This window comes from Columba livia, chromosome W (assembly GCF_036013475.1).
Source record: "Columba livia isolate bColLiv1 breed racing homer chromosome W, bColLiv1.pat.W.v2, whole genome shotgun sequence".
In the NCBI taxonomy this organism is placed as follows: domain Eukaryota; kingdom Metazoa; phylum Chordata; class Aves; order Columbiformes; family Columbidae; genus Columba; species Columba livia.
The window spans coordinates 8,255,970-8,278,616 of record NC_088641.1 but is presented as its reverse complement, the minus strand read 5'-3'; the positions used below and the strand labels follow the sequence as shown (position 1 = coordinate 8,278,616).

General features: G+C 40.9%; 1 protein-coding gene across 1 annotated transcript in view; it reads right to left on the bottom strand.

The window, feature by feature from the left end:
* Nucleotides 1-22,647, bottom strand: part of LOC135577094 (F-BAR domain only protein 2-like) — a 131,263-nt gene that overhangs the window by 41,972 nt on the left and 66,644 nt on the right. Inside the window, exons 11-12 of the mRNA XM_065044791.1 lie at nt 10,230-10,254; nt 691-745 (exon numbers count right to left, since the gene is read on the bottom strand). Of these exons, the coding sequence (XP_064900863.1) occupies nt 691-745; nt 10,230-10,254 (80 nt within the window). The remainder of the gene's footprint in view (nt 1-690; nt 746-10,229; nt 10,255-22,647) is intronic.

Here is a 22,647-nt window from a genome sequence, read left to right as displayed (position 1 = left end):
TAATAGTCTTTTGCTTTTATATCAATTATGTAAATAAGAGATAACATGAACTATTTTTATCAGTACAGGAACCTTCACTGGGGACAACAGAGGCATATTCGGCAAAGTTGATGAGAACAGAAAAGCTATGATGACAGACTGGCCCACTTTAAGGTGCTCTCAAATGGTTAAAAGTTTTCACAATTTAAAGTAATTTCAAAGTTTACCTTTTATTTTATCTGTAGTTCCCAGAAAAATTGGTGAATACATTTCCAAAAATTAGCTATCTTGCTAACATATTAGGCTTGCTTAGATCTACAGCAATTATTCCCAGCTCTTAAGTAGAGATTCCTTCTTTGTGATGGAAGAAAAAAAGAGAACAAGAATCTTTTTCTTCAAATGAAGAACAGAGAAAATAAAGAAATCCATAAAAAATGACTCATAACAAAATCCTATTCTGCATATCAAACAAAAAACATCCTCTTAAAGTTCCTAACACCTCCTGATCTACCCTTAGCATTTACACACAAAATCTGAGCTAGACAAGATTTTGTGCATTTTGCAGAAGCTATGAACATAAGACTACAAGGTTGCAACATAAGCATGAATGTCATTCATCTTCTTTGACTTAACACTTTAACGGGTACTTCCCCTTTCCAAATAATTGTAATAGCAGGAAATAACTTGGTGTGATAATAGTAAAAAGGATATTCTGTGATGCTTCTGGCTTAATGCTGTATCCTTCATCATCTACATCAGGAATGTTCTAAAAAAAAAAAAAAAATGATGGTATTGACAAATAACTAAATAAAATATGTTGTTCTTCAATCAGACTGAATTTTCTATAATTGAAAAATTAAAATTTGATTGCAACACCTCATGAAAGTAATTGTTATTAATTATTAATTATTACAGTTATCGCAATTTATGCTCTATAGTTCAGAAGTAGTGTGACAGATAAGATACCTCAGGAACACAATGCAACAAAACAACCTCCAAATTTCCTGTGAAAACTGACAAGTTTTAATGCATCAGCTTTTACTGATATTCTGTCAAAAAGGTCAGAACCCAACAGAAGAATTTTAACTTTACTACTGAGTGTTAAATAAGCCTACAGTCCTCTCAGCCCCAAATATTTTCCCAATTTCTACTTCTAATTCTTTCAGCTAAGCCATTGGAGGCTCTGATAGTGCAGGAGCATAACCTTTCCTGAATACTAGTCAGTACTTTAATATGTGAGTAAAAGCATATTATAAATATATTATAAAAGCAGGTTATACAGGTTGCAACTTCCTCTCTCCCCCTTGAAAAGACAGCAAGCCTGTACTGTTACTTTAGCAAAGAATATCCACATTAATTAAAATGCATGGATGAAACTTAAAATACAAGTGCTCAAAATTGGGTTCCAAACTCTTCATTTATGCACCTCCAGCATCATCCTGGATTTTTAGAGTAATAAGCATCTGAGAACTTCGAACGCATTCGGTTTTTCAGTTCTTGCAGGCAATTAAATATTAATTGAAGAGAATTACGTTTAAAATAATTTAGAATTCTTAGGTAAGCATTTAGTTTCATAAAAGTGTTTTGGGACAGAGAGAAACAAGTCTCTAATGTGATCATCTAAATTTTAAAAATGTGCAAAAAACCACACTCATGTATATTTTATATAAATGGATAGACTTGGATACACAGATACTTTCCCCATTCAAACCAGAAAAAGAAAAGCCTGCTCATGACTTTGCATGCATAGTTAGACTATGTGAATTGCTGAGATGCTACAGTAAGTTTATTACAAAAAAACACAACCCAAATGTCTTCAAAATTTCACCAGTTATAAATTTCTTATAAAAATGACAAAGGATAGAAGAGATACTTAATGTACCTTTGTATTGACAAAGACAAATAGTGTCACATATAAGCAAAATGGTATCTTAAAATCTTAATTACAAGTTCAGTAGTAATTTCAAAATATTATTTTCAATACTGTGAACAGTTGGACAGTTCTGCTTTCTGAAACATCAGAATTCTATTTACTAATCTACATTTTGTAACAGCGGTAGAAGATACAGCCCTTCAGGTGAGATACATAATAACAAATTTCATGTTAATGAAGGCATTTACTTGATTAATTCCTATTCCCTTCTCCACACTCCTACAAAGACAGAACTATATGTTATCTGGTGGATCGCAGCGCATCTTTTAAGTACCAGGCACACAGTGCAGACAAAACCTGACTTGCCTACCACACTGAAAGGAAAAAAAACACAGCCTTCCTGTACACATGTGTCATTTTTGAACTTCAACACAGAGGAAGAAGTTATTTGCAAATTTTGGGTTTCCATAAGTAGTAGTTATTAATAAGATTGGGGATGAAGGTCTAGCTCCCTACCCAAACATGTTATTTGTAGTATTTGCAGTAAAAATAAGCTCAATGTGGATGTGACTTGAACTCTCCCGAAGTCACTGGAAAGGTAGACTTCCTTGGAAGAAGGTTTCCCATTCTCAGAAATTCTGTCAAGCAATTAAACATATAACAATAAAAAACAGATAGTTTTCCCTGTGTTTGCAGATGCAATACAACACATTATTGATTAAGGTATTATATAGTTTTAAATATACATAAACATGTAGGATTTATAGCTCTGTCTTTGCATTAGTATGTTCTACAAACTTTCTGGGGTGAATAAATTTTTAAAAAAAATAAAATCTAAGGACATAATAAATAACGAAATAAAACTGCCTATACAAAAGCATGAGGACTGCGCATTCCATTCCCAAAACTTATTTTTAGAGTTTCAGTCAATACTTTGACTCAGTTTCCTTTCTCTGTCCCATCTGGCATCCAAAAAGCAATGGAAAAAGCCACACCATAACCATGTCATTGGTTCCTCTGAGGTATGCACAAAGGACAAGAGAGGAACACGTGGAGCACACTGCAGTCTTGCGACTTCATTTGGCCCTTCCTCAGCAACATTAGCACTGCTCAAGAATTGGTCAATGGGTCAAGAAACAAAGAACTTTAACTGCAATTCAGTTTGATTTGTGCCCATTTTGTCCTGGATATCTACAGTGGTTATGAGAGCTCCTTATCAAGTTTTCCTTGGAGTATGCTTCAAGATACTGCTGAGCTGAACAGCTCACTCTTTTTTTGCCAGATGAACTTTCTACCATTTTACTGGACCGACTTTGTGTACATCCAGACAAGGACCAAAGTAAACTCAAAGTAAGCACCTGAAGCTCATAACCTGAGCAGGAGAAAAAAGACTCTCTCCGCTTTTGACATATTTGAGATGTAAATTTGACTCAAGAATATCCTTAGGTTAAGACAGAGGTATAACATATTCACAGCTTCCTCTCCTTAGGGTGCCTATTAACCCAAAAGACACAAAAACAAAGAACAGCCAGTCACTTTCTTCTATTGCCAGAGATGCAGAAAGAAAATCAGGTATTCAAAGTGCTCCTGTCTTGTACTGTGACTACAAAGCCTTTTATCAAAGGCAACTATTCAAAATATGTTGGAAATATTTAATTTCACTAAATGTTACACTTGTGTTTCACAAATTAGATTTTGAAAGCTCCAAATTCAGTCAGTACCTAGCAATAAAAATGGTGTATAATTCTATATGACCTTAATTACAGAATCACAGAATCACAGAATGTTAGGGATTGGAAGGGACCTCAAAAGATCATCTAGTCCAATCCCCCTGCCGGAGCAGGAACACCTAGATAAGGTTACACAGGAAGGTGTCCAGGCGGGTTTTGAATGTCTCCTGGGCAGCCTATTACAGTGTTCTGTTACCGTTATTGAGAAGAAGTTTCTTCTCAAATTTAAGTGGAACCTCTTGTGTTCCAGTTTGAACCCATTACCCCTTGTCCTACTGTTGGTTGTCACCGAGAAGAGCCTGGCTCCATCCTCGTGACACTCACCCTTTACATATTTGTAAACATTAATAAGGTCACCCCTCAGTCTCCTCCAAGCTACAGAGACCAAGCTCCCTCAGCCTTTCCTCATAAGGGAGATGCTCCACTCCCTTAATCATCTTTGTTGCCCTGAGCTGGACTCTCTCCAGCAGTTCTCTGTCCTTCTTGAACTGAGGGGCCCAGAACTGGACACAATATTCCAGATGTGGTCTCGCCATGGCAGAGTAGAGGGGAAGGAGACCCTCTCTGGAACTACTAACCAGCCCCCTTGTAATACACCCCAGGATGCCATTGGCCTTCCTGGCCACAAGGGCACAGTGCCTGCTCATGATCATCCTGCTGTCCACCAGGACCCCCAGGTCCCTTTCCCCTACACTGCTCTCTAACAGGTCATTCCCCAGCTTATACTGGAACCTGGGGTTGTTCCTGCCCAGATGTAAGACTCTACACTTGCCCTTTTTATATTTCATTAAATTTTTCCCTGCCCAACTCTCCAGGCTGTCCAGGTCTCGCTGGATTTCAGCACAGCCTTCTGGCGTATCAGCCACTCCTCCCAGCTTCGTGTCATCAGCAAACTTGCTGATAGTACACTCTATTCCCTCGTCCAAATCATTGATGAATATATTGAATAATACAGGCCCCAATACTGACCCTTGAGGCAGTCCACTAGATACAGGCCTCCAACTAGACTCCACCCCATTGACCACGACTCTCTGGATTCTTTCCTTCAGACAGTTTGCAGTCCACCTCAAATCCCGATCATCCAGACCGCACTCCCTCAGTTTAGCTGTGAGGATGCTGTGGGAGAATGTGTCAAATGCCTTACTCAAGTCAAGGTAGACCACATCCACTGCCCTGCCATCATCTATCCACCTCGTTATGTCCTTATAAAAGTCAATGAGGTTGGTCAAGCATGACTTCCCCTTGGTGAAGCCATGCTGACTGCCCCTAATAACACTCTTATCCTTGATATGCCTTGAGATGGCACCAAGGATAAGTTGTTCCATCAGATTCCCAGGGATGGAGGTGAGGCTGACTGGTCTATAATTACCCGGGTCCTCCTTCTTGCCCTTTTTGAAGACTGGAGTGACATTTGCTTTCCTCCAGTCTTCAGGCACCTCTCCTGTTTCCCAAGACTTGGCAAAAATGATGGAGAGTGGTCTAGCAATGACCTCAGCCAGCTCCCTCAGCACCCACGGGTGCATCCCATCCAGACCCATGGATTTATGGATGTCCAGATTGCCTAATTGCTCCCTAACCCATTCCTCATCAACTGAGGCTAACTCCTCCATTGTCCTGCCTTCCTCTGGGTCCTCAGCGGTACGGGGCTCCTCAGGACAGCCTCCGGCAGAGTAGACAGAGACAAAGAAGGCATTCAGTAACTCTGCCTTCTCTGTATCTTCTGTCACCAGGGCACCCACCTTGTTCATCAGTGGGCCTACATTGCCTCTAGTGTTAGTTTTATCTGCCATGTATTTGAAAAAGCTCTTTCTGTTGTCCTTAACCCGTCTCACCAAGGAGGCCTTGGCTTTCCTAGTTGCCTCCCTACACCCTCTGACAACAGCCTTATATTCTTCCCAAGTGGCCAGACCCTCCTTCCATGATCTGTAAACTCTCCTCTTCCACCTGAGCTTACCCAGCAGTTCCCTGTTTAACCATGCAGGTCTCCTAGCTACACTCATATGTAAAGAGGTTAATGAAAAGTTTTGGATGCCTCGATATATTTGTTTGCATTCCAGTTTCCTATGAAAAAAAGGTTCAGCATTATTTTCTGTGCATCTGTGGCTTCCTTCTTAATTGCTTTTGAACTTACTGGACTATTTCAAATTGATTTGACAGACAGAGCAGAGGACTCAAAGATAATAACCTTACTACAGTCTTCATGAAAATAGGAAGTCAAGTAGAAGACAGATCTGCAAGTATCCCAACCAAGCGAAGGGCTGCAATACTGTCCTGGATTTGTTAAAAACAAGACAAGTTTCTGTTTTAGTGAATTTTCCTTTCAGCTAATGTCTTCTTAGTAACTGCACTTTTCTGAAGTAGGATAGATGTTTTGGTAGACATAGCAATGGAATGCAAGGTCGCTGATAAGGATGCACATCCTTTAAGTGAGAGGGGCAAGGAGGAGCGAACTGAAACAGGTGACTGAAACTGACCAGCTAAGTATTCCATCCCATTCACGTGATACTTCATATAGAAGTGGGAGATCATGAGGATCTCGTCCCTTTTTTCCTCTTGGACTATGGCCAACATTAGGAGAGGACCTTGCGAGTCGTCCGTGTGAGCTGAGGCCTAGTGACAGACTGAATCCAGTACCGGTTTGCTGCAGAGTCCAGTCCAGGACTTCTGGGTGCAGGCTCTGCTGCTGGTGGAGCAGTGCTGATCTTTGCTGGGACTTTCAAGATTGGTTTTGTATATTTTGTATTATTTTCTCTATTTTATTAGTAGCATTAGTAAAACGTTTTTAATTTTTCCAACTCTCTCTCTCTGTCCGTCTTTGCCTTCCAGTCGCCTGTATTTAGTGGGGAGGGGGGGCTGAAGGGGGGCTGGCGGGGAGAGGGGGTTAACAAAGCATCTGCCACGGTTTATTGTCACCCTGCAATCAAACCTTGACAGATTTATTGGCACCCAACGTGTGGTGGAGAAAGGGTTAAAATTTGGCACTAAAAAGGGATAAATTTGGAGATTTTTGGTTTTCCTACTGCTCTGACATACCTTTCAATTTTCTTGGCACAGTGCCAACTCATAGGGTTGTGATACTTGTGGGTCTGTGTGCATAGGACGTTATTTAGTTGTATTAAGCAGATTGAATTGCATTGGTTTAAAAATGCTGTGGCATAAGTTGTGTCAGCTATTAGCTACAGTGTGTTCTGCTGTGTGTTATTTATGCTGGGCGTATTTTATTAATAGGTTTGTGCATTCTAAAAGGGGTTGGGGGAGAGAGGGGGTTAACAAAGTTAAAAACTGCCACGGTTTATTGTCACCCTGCAATCAAACCTCAACAAATGCAAATTCAGATTGGTCACAAGTGAAACCTTGTAAATGCTTCCCCAGTAGAAAAGTTTCTACTAGAGCTCATATCTTCCTATAGACCATCCCTAGATTCATGGCAAACCCATGGGAAACAAGACAATTGGTTCTGCCCATAGAGCAACTTCCTAGGTAGTAAATGCACACAGAGACAAGTTAACTTTCTGTTTTTCTTAATTATCAAGGCTTAGCTTAATGGAAGTTAAATGTGTAGATCAACATATAACAGCACAGGAATTTAGAATCTCAAGACACACTGTAATCTATATTAAACAAAAGAGATTGCTTATTGAAGCAGTCAACCTTTTTAACAAATTTCAGTTCTCAGTTCACAGCTACTCATGATCACATAAAAACCCCTTATAGCAGTTACTAAAAATTCTTGACAACAAATCGCAATTTATTCATATGCATTAAAATTATATTTTCTGATATATACAATCTGGTGGCTACAAAAAAAGGATAAGCATTAGCATATAGCTTGACAAAGATAAATTTGAGAACTTCCATTTTGGTACAAAAGACATTTCTTAGGACCATCTCACTGCTTTGATTTCTGAAAAGAGAGAATACAAGTTAAAACACACCGTTTTGGACTAGTGAGAAGGCCCTAATGGTATTGGCTACATACTGTACATTGGAAGATCCACAGTATCACACAGAACTGGTAGATAAAGTATTGAATTTAGTTCTTACCAGATCCTTAAGAAGTTCTAAAATTTAAATATATCTACCTCAGTGCTTATAGCTATAAATACATGCAGAGTGGTTTTCTCTTACATTCCTTTCACACAAGAGAACAATTACAATTCTTGACAAATAAATGAAAGGCACATTTAAAAAAAAACATGTTAATAATCGAAAAGCCAGACACAGACATAGATATTTTCTATGAGTGACCAAAATCATAATTGGGACACCTTAAATAAGGTGAATTTTCTGAGGGCTGGTCCTTAGTATTTTCTAGCAAACAAAAATGAGAGTTGCTTTAATTTATTTTTTTTTTTGCAATAATACTTCTCAGAGTTCAATTTCTTGAAATGCATAATTTATTACAAAGATGCATGCAAAACAAATCCTCATAGTGATAACAATATAGATAGCTATAACTATTTAGATCAAGCTTGAAAAGTGAAACAGAAAGGAAATAAAGTAAAATACAAGAAAAATAAAAAAACATCTGAAATGGGACCTTCTAGAAGAGGATGCCAGCCTTAAAATGTAAAAGCACTTTGGGGTGCTTGTTTCTAAGGGATGAAATTAATCTAATCTATGGTATGCCCCTCAGTTCAAGAAGGACAGGGAACTGCTGGAGAGAGTCCAGCGTAGGGCAACAAAGATGATTAAGGGAGTGGAGCACCTCCCTTATGAAGAAAGGCTGAGGGAGCTGGGTCTCTTTAGTTTAGAGAAGAGGAGACTGAGGGGTGACCTTATTAATGTTTATAAATATATAAAGGGTGAGTGCCACGAGGATGGAGCCAGGCTCTTCTCGGTGGCAAACAATGATAGGACAAGGGGTAATGGGATCAAGCTGGAACACAAGAGGTTCCACTTAAATTTGAGAAAAAACTTCTTCTCAATGAGGGTGACAGAGCACTGGAACAGGCTGCCCAGGGAGGTTGTGGAGTCTCCTTCTCTGGAGACATTCATAACCCGCCTGGACATGTTCCTGTGTGACCTCACCTAGGCGTTCCTGCTCCAGCAGGGGCATTGGACTAGATGATCGTTTGAGGTCCCTTCCAATCCCAAACATACTGTGATACTGTGATGCTGCATCATTTTTCATGAGAAGGACAGTAATAGCTTCTCCTATTAAAGCATTCTACCATTTGGAATAATACTGTTGTTTGTGAAAAGCAGGAAGAAATTCATAAAATGTTTGGCATAAAAAAAGAAAATGCAACAAAAGTATTAGTTTTGTTGTTAGATGCTATGAAAATGAGTTGTCATCGTTTGTTTGTTTTAGTTTTTTAAACCATTTATAAATTACATCTAGACAGAATAATTAAATGATAATATGGTATGCCTCATGCAGTCAGAAAGAATGTCAGACACATTTACAGTTGAATTTGTTGAATGTTTTGTTTTGGAGGGTTTTGATTGTTTTTAATGTAGAGACCAAAATAAGCAAGGAAGAAAATAAACACTTTACATCAAACCCAGTTGTGTTTCGCTCCAATGACTCAACCTGAACTGTGAAGACATTATTTCCATGAAAAACCTGATAATTATAGGGATGATTCTGAAGTTACTTTACTTTAAACGTACTGAAGAAATGTGCTCTGAATCAAGATGACTTTGTACATGATAAAATAACTGTCTCAAATGATGCTTATAAGGCTGTTCATGCACATATAGTTCTGTTATGCGGCAAAACTTAGTTTTCCTTACTTCGAAGAATGGTTCTACTAGATTTTTTTAAACCAACTTTCTCAAAATAAGTTTTAATATTAGGTGCTAAAACTTCCAGATATTAAATGCAAAGAAAAAAATCCACAAAACAGGTGAGCTTGGAAACTGAAATTGTTTAATATAATTTCCATCTAAATAAATGAACTGAAAAACAAAGTCTACAGAAAGTCACTTAAATCCTTCTGTAAATTATTCCCTACTATAGCTATAGGGAGCAGCAAACTCCATTATATATAATTCAAGAAAACATACATGTTTAAATAAAAATAAAATGTTTTATTAAGGAACTAAAAAAGCATTAACAAACCAATTTCATTTGCAACTGTCGCTTATTTGAATTTAATAAATAAAATTGTAAGACATATCACAGATCAAACTGAGGGCAATGAAAAACAGATAATGAATGAAGTGCATCGAGATACTGCATTTAAAGCCATATTTAAAAAACTATATTCCTACACACTATCACCAGTGATCACACAGAACCCCATTATTATTAGAAGGGTTCTCTAAAGAGATAGTAGTAAGCAGAGGAACATGATGATGCAAAGTTGGGTCCTCTGAACCTTTTTCTTACTTAGAATCTATTAGTCAAGTAATTTAAACTATTAACTTGCAAAACAAAGTAGCAAATAATTGCAGTAAAAACACCTTGTTTAAAAACTAAGATTGTTAGGAAATATAAATGTATTCCTGATCCATATTTGCATATACTGCTAAAGATTATGTTCTGAGCAAAATTAACACTTCAGCTATGTTATCAAAATACTAAATCCTCTGTCATATAAATAGTACATTGCAGGTACTGTATATAAGTCAAATTTCATCAGATTGTAGTGCTTGACTATGTTAGTATATGCATTTGTATTGGAAATAAGTCTACTTACAACTGAGTCTGTATCTGGACACTCCCTACAAAAAAAAAAAAAAAAAGAAAAGAAAAAGAAAATATACAATTATAAAATACAAAAATGATTTTATTCATACAGTTCTAGTACTTCCTTTAATATTTTCAATTCATTTGAAACATTGCATTTGACCCATCTGCCTTTTGTTAAAATTTTTGTTATAAATAATAAAAAAAGTTGTTAAAATTTTTGTTATAAATAATCCACATTCAAATGAATGAAATTTTAATATAAGAAATTGAAAGTTGATGCTAAAAACACTGCAGAAGAAAAAAATCACATCATAGTGAAAAAAAATTTTAAAAATCGAGAGAAGTCACAAGTATCAGGCTGTATTTTGGATGAATATACTTTGAGTCAGGTGTCTATGGATGATGTGCATAATAAATCAGTCTCTGATCCTGATGAAATAGTCCACACACACTTGCAAAACATTTTGAACAATAACCAGTTCTTAAAGCAATTAAGACTATTCTTAAAGGAATTCAGAGCTTCTCTCTTTTGGAATTTCATTCTTAGTTTGAGTTTGTCAAGCACAGTTGCAGTCAAGCACAGTTGCAGTCAAGCACCAGAAGATGCTGGAAAAATTAACAGAAACACTTAAGAAAATTAAAAAAAAAAAAAGTTGTCAGCAGAAAGGCAGTAATTGCAAGCACATTATTCACAAGTGTTATATTTTTCTGCTGTAATTTAAGTAGCAATATTTTAAAAAATTAACGATGCTGAATGCCTCTCACTGATGTATGCAAAAAGCAGAAGCAATTACATTTACAGTATGTGGAAATACTTGAGTAGCATATAGGTCCTCTCTAATCTGTACCCTGACAAATAAAGCCTGTGCTGGTTTGACTGAAAATGGGTTAATTTTCTTCATGCAGTTAGAAACCTTCCTTTTCATAGCTAGCACGCTATTATTTGGACTTAGTTTAAGAACAAGAAGATAACACTTCGGGACAGAGTTAATGTTTTTAATTGCTCTGGTCTGAGAGCCAAGGACACTCTGAACACTCTGCCCACAGGTGTGAGGCATTGAGGAAGGGGGGCATAGATGGGGCAGAGCTTGACTGACATCCAGACTGATCAATAAGAGTATTCCATCCCATTGGCATCATACTCCATATTTAAGGAGTTGGTCTCTTCCACTTTTTCTCTCTCTCTGGCTCTTGCTTGCTCTGGGGCGCAACCAGGGGAGTTTTGATCAGGACGTTTAGTCCGGCCTTTTGCCATTTTGCAGAGGCCTCTGGGCTTTTCTGCCTTTTTCCTCTCTTTTCTCTCTCTGAGATCAGCTTTAGAACCAGGTGCTGCTTTCCTGGGACTGGCTGCTCAGTGTGTTTGTGAAGAATTGCTTTGAATATTTTTTATTTCTATTTTAAATATATATATTTAATAGTAGTGTATTAGTATTTTGTTACTTTATTAAACTCTGTTTATCTCAATCCAAGTTTCTCCCTTCCCTTTTGATTCTTTCCCCTATGGGGGGGGGGGGGGGTGTACGTGGGAGTGGGTGAGTGAGTGGCTATCGTGGTTGTATTGCTAGCTCGGGTTAAACCACGACAAGCTGTAAGTGCCAGTGTAACTGAACAACAGTGTTTTTATATAGTCAAGCTAAACATCTTAAATGTGTACTTATTTAAAAAAAAAAATCAAATTTGTAGCAAACTAAATAATCTTTTCTGAAAGGCTAAGTGGGTTAAATGTAAAAATAACAGTGCCTTTAAAAACAGATATGAAAACTTGATAACGTGGAAGCATAAATATGGAATTCAGTACAGGCTGTTAAGAAATTGACAGTGATATGAAGGATCCTGTCTTTGAAAGGTCCCACACAAAAGAAAATCCGTGTGACCAAGTTTCTAATTGACTTACGTTTTATCTCCCTCTGCTGGCTAAGCTGAATTCACAGCACTAGAAACAGCTATTTTAAAAGCTATTTTACAGAACAAAGAGACAATGTATTAGATTTCTCTCAAAAGGTATAACAAACAGCTGTTATGACATGTGCTTTTAAAAGCATCTGTGCTCCAACAAGACAGCTTGAAGTCCATAAAAGTTAAGAAATGTGAAAGATGTGAGGTAAACTACAATTACAGCAATTCAGCTCATAATGAAGATTTTCAAAATTAATGAGCTAATATACATCAAAAAGTAATGGCAGATCTAGTATCATTCAGAGGATTGACAGTACCTCACAGGATCCATTCTCAAGATACAAAGCAAAACTTGATAGTCTGCAAATGCTGGTGAAGTGGAAAACGAGGACATCAGGTTTCAGATGGATGTGTTTTACATTGCTAGATGCATGAGCTTTCTTTTAAGATTAAAGAACTAGGTCATACTTCTACTATAAGGTAACATTTCAGGAAACGGGGACTCTGTAATGGAATTTAAGGAAAGTAGCTAAAAAACTCAAAACCAAATAATGCAAAGCAGTGATTAGAAAAAGAAGGGAAATCATTGACAGAGCCGGTATAGCAATATGCAATACAATGCATTGTATATGGTATTTCCCTGTGTATAACCATTACTAGACACAATACCCAGTTTAGATATCATAACTTAAAAAACTGTACTGATAAAATGAAAAGCCCACAAAACATGAGAGTTTTTCCAGGTGTGGTGTGACGGATGTACTCGACCCCCCCCCCGCAACAAAACCAGCAACAATTTGGTACAGACTCTAAAGGAGGTAAAGGTCTGAGCTGCAGCCATGCCAAGAACACCTTTTAGGAAACTCACAAGGAAGCAGAAGGGCTCACTGAACACTGAATAAGTTGTGGGTGCAAGGAGTCTCGTGCATACCTTTCCCACTGTATGCGATTTGACTACAAGTCAACCACTTTATTCCATAAATATGACAGCCCAGGTGAGCCTACTTTGAGCTCTCTGCTATACAGGTATGGCTGTAGGGTAACAATCTTTTACTAATCATAGATCACTGGATGAGCCCAATTTAAGTTTTATACTAATCATTTAGCTTAAGTGCATTTCAAATAGAATGAATCACTTAGAACAATAAGGTCATGTGATTTTTAACATACTATCTACTTCAAGTTACACAGTAAGCTAAATTTGCTGAAATCTTGCAGCTACAAACCATCAACACCACCTGCAAGATAAGGCCTGTTTTGCACTTTATTGAGAAAAACAGAATTTATTTGAACAAAATAACACTTTCAAGGCCAGCACAAAGCGGCTATGAACTTCAAAAAATGTCTGCAGCTAAACAAAATAAGGGTCTGTCTGAAGACAGTGAATTCAATGAGAGGCAAGAAGACCTCAGACTCAAACATTGCTATTGGACTGAATCATCACATGAGGGGCAGGTAAATAATATGTAAGGGTATCATTACCCAGGGACTTTTCTATGCTTGGCTTGGCACCTCTGCAAAAGCACCCAGCTCAAGCTAAACCTGCTGCTGTACTACTCCATTAAATTATTTATTTCTGTGAACTTCAAGGCCTGAGAGCCTACTTTGAGAGACCTAGGATCTAGGCTTCAGAGCAACCTGGCACTAGACTCCTAAAGGGGAGTGTCCTGGTTTTGTTAAAAACAAGACCGGTTCTCTTTTAGTGATTTTTCTTTCAGCTAAGTTCTTCTAGGTGGCTGTACTTTTCTGAGTTTTAGCCTGCATATTTTTTCCTAGGATACTGTACTCGGTGCTGATAAGAAGACCAATGGAATGCTGAAGAAGCTCGTGTTTAGATTTATTACTATGGTAGCTAAGAAAAGACCGATAAGTTTTGCCACGTTCCGTTGAGAGAGGGGCGTGTTTGAGGAGGGGTGGATGGAACAGGTGACTAGAACTGACCAACGGAAGTATGCCATCCCATAATCGTCATACCCCCTATATAAGAGGGTGATCACGAGGGTCACGTTCTCTTCGACCATGGCCAGCATCTAGAGAGGACCCTGTCTGTCTGCCTGTGATCTACGGGCCTCAGGCCCTGCATCCCTGCAACCAGGTTCCGGTTTGCTGTGAAGTCCCACCCATGACTTCCGGGGGCCTGAGCTGTACCTGCTGGAGCCACACCAGCTCCACACACCCAGCTCCACCGCTGCTGAAGTGACGCCAACTCCACATCAAGCACTTGAGATTGGTTTTGTATATTTTGTATATATTCTCTATTTATTAGTAGCATTAGTAAAACCCTTTAAAACTCTCCAACTTGAAGTCTGTCTCACTTCCTTTCCCCTTATCTTTCTTATCATCTTTCCAATCTAAAGGAAAGGGTGGTGGGAGATAAAAGGGATAACAGGGAGCATCTGCCACGGTTTATTGCCGCCTTGCCTTAAACCTTGACAGGGAGGTAAGCAGGTTGAGATGCAGTATGATGAAATATTGAAATCCTAGCCAAGCGATATAAAGAATTGGGTGTGCACATATAATCCTTTGGCCATAAACACATTTAAACCATTACCTGTTTTCCCTTACCCTCTATGTCTCCTAGACATGAACCATTGACTAACTCTGGGACTAAGTTTGAATCCAGCCGCACCTAGACTCCTCTCTGAGAAGGAGTACAGAAAGCAAGGGGGTACATTCTGAACCTCGTGACTCAACGGGAGGGCCTCCATCTGCAATTTGCACCTCCTGTCCCCACATAAATCACTTTAAAACAACTCTCACCCCAGAGTTCTATAATGGTATGACTGGCTGGGTAGATGAGGGAAGAGAAGTGGATGTTATCTACCTTGACTTGAGCAAGGCTTTTGACACTGTCTCTCACAACATCATCATGGGCAAGTGGTGAGATGGATCATGAACTGGCTGGATGGCAGAGCTCAGAGGGTTGTGATCAATGGTACAGAGTCTGGTTAGAGGCCTGTAGTTAGTGGGGTTCCCCAGGGGTCAGTATTAGGTCCAGTCCTGTTCAACCTGTTCATCAGTGACCTGGATGAAGAGACCAAGTGCACCCTCAGGAAGTTTGCTGATGATACCAAACCGGGAGGAACGTCTGACACACCAGAAGGCTGTGCTGCCATTCAGTGAGACCTGGACAGGCTGGAGGACTGGGCAGAGAAGAACCTAATGAAGTTCAACAAAGGCAAGTGTAGGGTCCTGCACCTGGGGAGGAATAACCCCAGGCACCAGTACAGGTTAGGGGTGGACCTGCTGGAAAGCAACATTACAGAGAAGGACTTGGGAGTTCTGGTTGACAACAGGTTGACCATGAGCCAGCAATGTGCCCTTGAGCCCAAGAAGGCCAATGGTATCCTGGAGTGCATTAAGATAAGTATGCCCAGCAGGTCAAAGGAGGTTATCCTCCCCCTCTACTCTGCCCTGGTGATGCCGCATCTAGAGTACTGATGCTCCCCAGTTGAAGGAGGATAAGGAATTACTGGACGAAGTCCAGTGGTGGGCTAGAAAGATGATTAGGGGCCTAGAGCATCTTTCTTTTGAGGAGAGACTGAGAGAGCTGGGTCTCTTCAACCTGGAGAAGAGAAGGCTTATTTGTGCTTATAAATATCTCAAGGGTGGGTGTCAAGAGGATGAGACCAGACTCTTCAGTGGTGCCCAATGACAGGATGAGGGGCAATAGGTACAGGCTGAAACATGGGAGGTTCCATCTGAATGTGAGGAGAAACATCTTTACTTTTACTTGGAAACTGTTGTACAATGGAAAAAGGTATTAATTTGGTGTGGCAGATGGGAATGGCTCATGCGTTGCTTTTGGGATCCAATCTGGACAGTGTAGCAGTAATGAGAAATATCAAAATGCAGTTTTTGAGAGGGGCACCTGCCTCACTAAAACCGTTGATTACACCAGCAGTGACAAATGCTATGAGTAATGTAGGTGCCCTAGAAAATTACTTGAGGGAAATTGGGTCTGTAATTTTGGGACCCTCTGTTCAGGTGGTGAATAAAGGAAAGCCGGCAGAACTGAAAGGAGTTACAGCTTGGGTGATGAGGAAACAAATGTGGAATGATCTTGTACAAGTCAGTATCCCACAATCAGAAATAGATGGGTTCAGAACATCAGAAATATTTTGCTGATGGCAAAAGTTAGTGCTAATACAAAAAAGCCAACCACCCCTAGCCCCACCATCAGCACTGTGCCCACCCTGCCTGCTGCTTGAATGCAAGACAAGTTTGCCTTTACCTGGCAACAAAAGCAATATGCTTTCCAAGCATTGCCTCAGGGATACAAACACAGTCCCTCCACTTGCCACTAAATGATAGTAGCTAATATAGCACTATGGTCAGGTACTGTTACTGTTTGCCATTATATTGATCATCTATTGATTATGACAGTGTCACAACAAGAAATCGAAGCAGCTGCTGAATTGTGGAAACTGCATTTACATGACCAAGGCTGGGTAATTAATCCAAAGAAAACACAGGGTCCTAGTACAATTCTTAGGAATAGTTTGGCATGGGCAGATTAGAGAAATGCCAAATAAGGTACATCAAACAGTCCAGCAGTTTTCTGTACCAGCCACAGTAAAACAATTACATCCCTTTGGGGGATTTTTAGGGCATTGGAGAACTTTTATCCCTACATCTCCTGTGGAAGATGCTTCCCCTTGTGATGAGTTAATAGTAAAGCACAAAAAACATGCCTGGTTTACAGATGGAGTTACACCACCTTCAGTACAGAATGTGATGGGGACTGAAATTCTTCCAGATGGTGCTGGAAAGTAAAATGTGGGAAAGCAAGATGTGCGGTTCCAGCCACCTGGATGATAAAGAAAGATCAGTACTAACATGACCATTTGGACAGTCAAAGACATAATACTAACATAATAATATATAAAGGGCCTTGGACAGATTACTTTGAAGTACGTTTCTCGTAATTGTAATTGTTATAGCCCAGACTCATGAGAATAGTATCTCGGGCCGGATAACCGCCCCCAAGTGCATGGGATGTGTGAATGTCCTTGGGCCTGGTCTGTGAACGAGTGGAAAAACAAGTGAGACAAACATCACATGAGTTTAGTGTGTTCTTAATAACAATTAATGGAAAAACACTTTTTGTAAACATCTTAGTCCAGGCCTGTAAGGGGCAGGCTGGCAGGGGTGATACTGTTGTAGGTGTCTATTACAGGCCACCAGATCAGGCTGAGGAAGTTGATGAGGCCTTCTATGGGCAGCTGAGAGTGGCCTCACAGTCACAGGCCCTGGTTGTTGTGGGGGATTTTAACTTCCCTGATGTTTGCTGGAAGGACCATTCAGCCAGCCAGCCACAGTCCAGGAGGTTCCTCCAGTGCACTGATGATAACTTCCTCATGCAGATGGTGGAGGAATTGACTAGGAGAGGTACACTGCTGGATCTCATCCTCACTAACAAGGAGGGTCTGGTCGAAGCAGTAAAGGTTGAGGGCTGCCTGGGTGTCCTGGTTTTGCTAAAAACAAGTTTCTCTTTTAGTGAATTTGCCTGTCAGCTAAAGCTTCATATTAGCTGCATTTTCCTGGAGAACCAGACACATGTTTTGGTAAACCTAGCAATGGAATGCAAACTTATTGATAAGCACAGATGGACATCTCGCGAGAGGGGCGACGAGAAACAAGTGAGCAAGAAACTGACCAACTGGGTATAACATTCCATTCACGTGAATACTTCATATAAAAGTGGGAGATCACGAGGATCTCGTTTGCTTTCCCTTTTGCCCTTTTCCCTGCTGCTTATGGCCGACATTAGAAGAGGACCTTGCTAGTCGTCCCTGCGAACTGAGGCCTAGCGAGAGACTGAATCCAGCTCCGGTTGGTTGCAGAGTCTAATCCAGGACTTCAGGTGCCGGCTCTGCAGTTGCTGAGACTTTCGAGATTGGTTTTGTATATTTTGTATTATTTTCTCTATTCTTATTAGTAGCATTAGTAAAACATCTTTAATTTTTTCCAACTCTCTTCACTCTGTGCTTCTTTTCCTCCCAATTGCCCCTCCTTAGTGAAAAGGGGGGAGCGGGAGGGGGAAGTGTGGGGGGGGAGAGGGGGTTAACAATACATCTGCCAGGGTTTTATTGTCACCCCGCAATCTTAACCTCGACAGATAATTGGCGCCCAACGTGGGGCAAGAGAAAGGGGCAAATTTGAAGATTTTTGGCTTTTCCACTGCTCTGACATACCTTTCAGTTTTCTTGGCACGGTGCCTACTCATAGAGTTGTAATACTTGCATGTCCGTTTGCTTTGGATAATATTTAGTTGTATTAAGGCAAAGTGAATTACACTGATTTAAAGATGTTATGGCATAAGTTGTATCAGTTATTTTCTACACTGTGCTCACTGATTCCATATCTGTGTTGGGCTTTCTTTTTAAATCGAAGTATTCATTATATAACAACAAGGAACTGAACAATGGTCATGATGATACTGTGTGGTTTGTCACTGGTTTATTTCATTATACTGCAGCCGCTAATTAATTTCTACTCGCTTCTGCTTTACCTTGAAAAGCCTCCAGGAGAGATTAAAGAGCAGTACGGCTCTGTGTTTGCTAATTGGTCAAGTGAATCTTTAGAAAGGCTGACTAACAATACTTTCGTTTTTTCGCTAGGACAGTTCACAAATGTTTTAGAGAGCTTTGAATATCCTTGGAGTTTTGATAGAACTGTGATGGTGTTATCTGGTTTGCTGAATGTGTGTCAGTTTGTGCTTCTGTTAAGAGAAATGGCGTTCAACAGGAGGTTTGCGTCTCTTTGTTGTCCTGAGATTTGCGGTGCGTCTTCAGAAGCTTTAGCAAAAAGCACTCCGAGCCGCTCAAGAAAGAGCAAAACAGCAAAAGCTGCCGCTGCAGCCACTGCCCCCCCCAATGGCGGCTTCACAGGCTGAAGCTACAGCTCCTCCGCAGAGTTCCTCTGCCAAGGTCGCTGCAGATAACATTACTTCTCCAGCCTCAAAGGCTAACAAGGCAGCCCCCCCTTCTTCACACACTGGGCACTGTTGCTGCTGTAACCACTGTGACAGTCATTCAGACTCTGGAAATAAATCAAATGATGGTAAACCCATATCAGCATCAGTTGCTGGTTGTAAGAAAGTCACTAGAAAGACTACCCGTGCAGCAGATGATGGCACAGGGCCAACATCAACCCAAGGTGCATCATCAGGACAGGGAGGAGATGAAGTGACCACCACTCGGTCCTTTTCTCCAGGTGAGCTGAGAGATTTGCGAAAAGACTTTAGTCGTCGTGAAGGCGAGAATATTTTAACCTGGCTGCTCCGATGCTGGGACAATGGGGCAGAAACAATTGAACTGGAAGGTGGTGAAGCCAGGCAGCTGGGATCTCTGTCAAGAGATTCCACCATTGATAGGGCAATTTCAAGAGAGTCTAATGCCACTAGTCTCTGGACCCGACTCCTGGCAGCTATGAAAGTAAGATTTCCCTACAAGGAAGATTGTATATCCAAGTTAGGGAAATGGAATACTATGGAGAGAGGTATTCAGTTCCTGAGAGAATTAGCTGTGCGAGAGATCATCTATTTTGGATCAGACAACCAAGAGGGGACAGACCCAGATAGAATCAATTGTACACGATCTCTGTGGCGCAGATTTGTACAAAGTGCACCCCCTGCATATGCTAGGTCATTGGCAGGAATGGTCTGGTCAGCTGGAGGTCAACAAGAGATTAATGAAGTGATTGAGCAGCTTCGGAACTTTGAGGACAGCCTTGCTGGTTCTCTACGGGCTTGTGTCTCTGCTGTAGAGAAACTGTGTGAAAAATCTGATGACCGGTTTGAAAAGCTGTTGCAAGAAATCAAAGAACTCAGAGAAGACACATACCATTCACGACCTGCACAAACCTATGTTTCAGCTATTAGGAAAAGGCGTTTCCAATCTCGAGAGAGAGGACAGAGGCAGCCCACAAAAAGAGGTTCACTGTGGTTCTTCCTACATGAGCAGGGAGAAAACATGAATAAGTGGCATGGAAGACCTACCTCAGAACTTCAAGAACGAGTACGTGAGATAAAAGGAAAAACTCCTAGGAAGGTGGCTGCTCCAGTTTACAAAAGGAGCAGAAGAGATTCTGATGCTCTTGAAGGAACCTCTAATTCACACCCAGAGACTGTGCAAAACAGAAATTAGAGGTGCCCTGCCTCCAACCAGGTGGAGGAAAGGGATAACAGAGTTTATTGGACTGTACAAATACGATGGCCTGGTACAACACACCCCCAGGAGTACAAAGCTTTAGTGGACACTGGTGCTCAGTGCACGATAATTCCTTCTAATTATAAAGGAACGCAATCCATCAATATTGTTGGAGTGACTGGGGGATCCCAGGAACTGACTGTTGTAGAGGCTGAAATGAGCCTAACTGGAAAAAACTGGCAAAAGCATCCCATTGTGACTGGTCCAGATGCTCCGTGCATCCTTGGCATAGACTACCTCAGGAGAGGGTATTTTAAGGACCCAAAAGGGTATAGGTGGGCATTTGGTATAGCAGCTGTGGACACTGAGAAAATTGAACAGCTGTCTGATTTGCCTGGTCTTTCAGATGATCCTTCTGTCGTAGGACTGCTGATGGTTGACGATCAGCAGGTGCCAATTGCTACCACGACAGTGCATCGCCGGCAATATCGCACCAACCGAGACTCTTTGATTCCGATCCAGAAGTTGATCCGTCAATTGGAAAGCCAGGGTGTGATCAGTAAGACTCGCTCACCTTTTAACAGCCCAATCTGGCCAGTGCGTAAGTCTAGTGATGAGTGGAGACTAACTGTAGACTATCGTGGCCTGAATGAAGTTACACCACCACTGAGTGCTGCTGTGCCTGACATGCTAGAACTGCAATTTGAACTGGAGTCAAAGGCAGCTAAGTGGTATGCTACAACTGACATTGCTAATGCATTTTTCTCTATTCCTGTAGCAGCAGAGTGCAGGCCACAGTTTGCTTCCACCTGGAGAGGCATCCAGTACACGTGGAATCGCTTGCCCCAGGGGTGGAAACACAGTCCTACCATCTGCCATGGACTGATTCAGACCACGCTGGAGCAAGGTAAAGCTCCAGAACACTTGCAATATATTGATGATATCATCGTATGGGGCGACACAGCGAAAGAAGTCTTCAAGAAAGGTGAGAGAATAATTCAGATTCTTTTGGATGCTGGTTTTGCCATAAAACGAAGCAAGGTCAAGGGACCTGCACGAGAGATCCAGTTTTTAGGAATAAAATGGCAAGATGGCCGTCGTCAGATCCCAATGGATGTGATCAACAAAATTGCAGCAATGTCTCCACCTACTAATAAAAAGGAGACACAGACTTTCTTAGGCGTTGTAGGTTTTTGGAGAATGCATATTCCTGACTACAGCCAGATTGTGAGCCCTCTCTATCGAGTGACTCGTAAAAAGAACCAATTTGAGTGGGGCCCTGAACAACGACAAGCCTTTGAACAAATTAAGCGTGAGATAACTCATGCGGTGGCTCTTGGACCAGTTCGGACTGGACTAGATGTTAAAAATGTGCTCTACACTGCAGCTGGAGATAATGGACTTACCTGGAGCCTCTGGCAGAAAGCACCAGGAGAAACCCGAGGTCAACCCTTAGGTTTTTGGAGTCGAGGATACAAAGGATCTGAGGCCAACTATACTCCAACTGAAAAAGAGATACTAGCAGCATATGAAGGAGTTCGAGCTGCTTCAGAAGTGATCGGTACTGAAGCACAGCTCCTCCTGGCACCTCGACTGCCGGTGCTGAGCTGGATGTTCAAAGGGACGGTTCCCTCTCCACATCATGCAACCGAAGTTACGTGGAGTAAATGGATTGCATTGATCACGCAACGAGCTCGAATTGGAAATCCCAATCGCCCAGGGATCTTAGAAGTGATTACAGACTGGCCAGAAAGTAAAGACTTTGGGATGTCTCCAGATGAGGAGGAAGTAAAACGTGCTGAAGAAGCACCACCGTATAATACACTTTCAGAGACTGATAAGCAGTATGCACTGTTCACAGACGGATCTTGTCGTCTTGTAGGAAAACATCGAAGGTGGAAAGCTGCTGTGTGGAGTCCCACACGACAAGTTACAGAAGCCACTGAAGGACAAGGTGAATCTAGTCAATTTGCAGAAGTGAAAGCCATCCAGCTGGCTTTGGACATTGCTGAACGAGAGAAGTGGCCAATACTTTATCTCTATACTGACTCATGGATGGTAGCAAATGCCTTGTGGGGGTGGCTACAGCAATGGAAGAAAAGCAACTGGCAGCGCAGAGGTAAACCCATTTGGGCTGCCACACTGTGGCAAGACATTGCTGCTCGGCTAGAGAGCCTGCCTGTGAAAGTTCGTCATGTAGATGCTCATGTGCCTAAAAGTCGAGCCACCGAGGAACACCTAAACAACCAACAAGCAGATCAAGCTGCTAAGATTAAAGTAGCTGAGGTGGACTTGGATTGGCAACATAAAGGTGAACTTTTCCTAGCTCAGTGGGCTCATGATGCTTCAGGGCATCAAGGTAGAGATGCAACATAT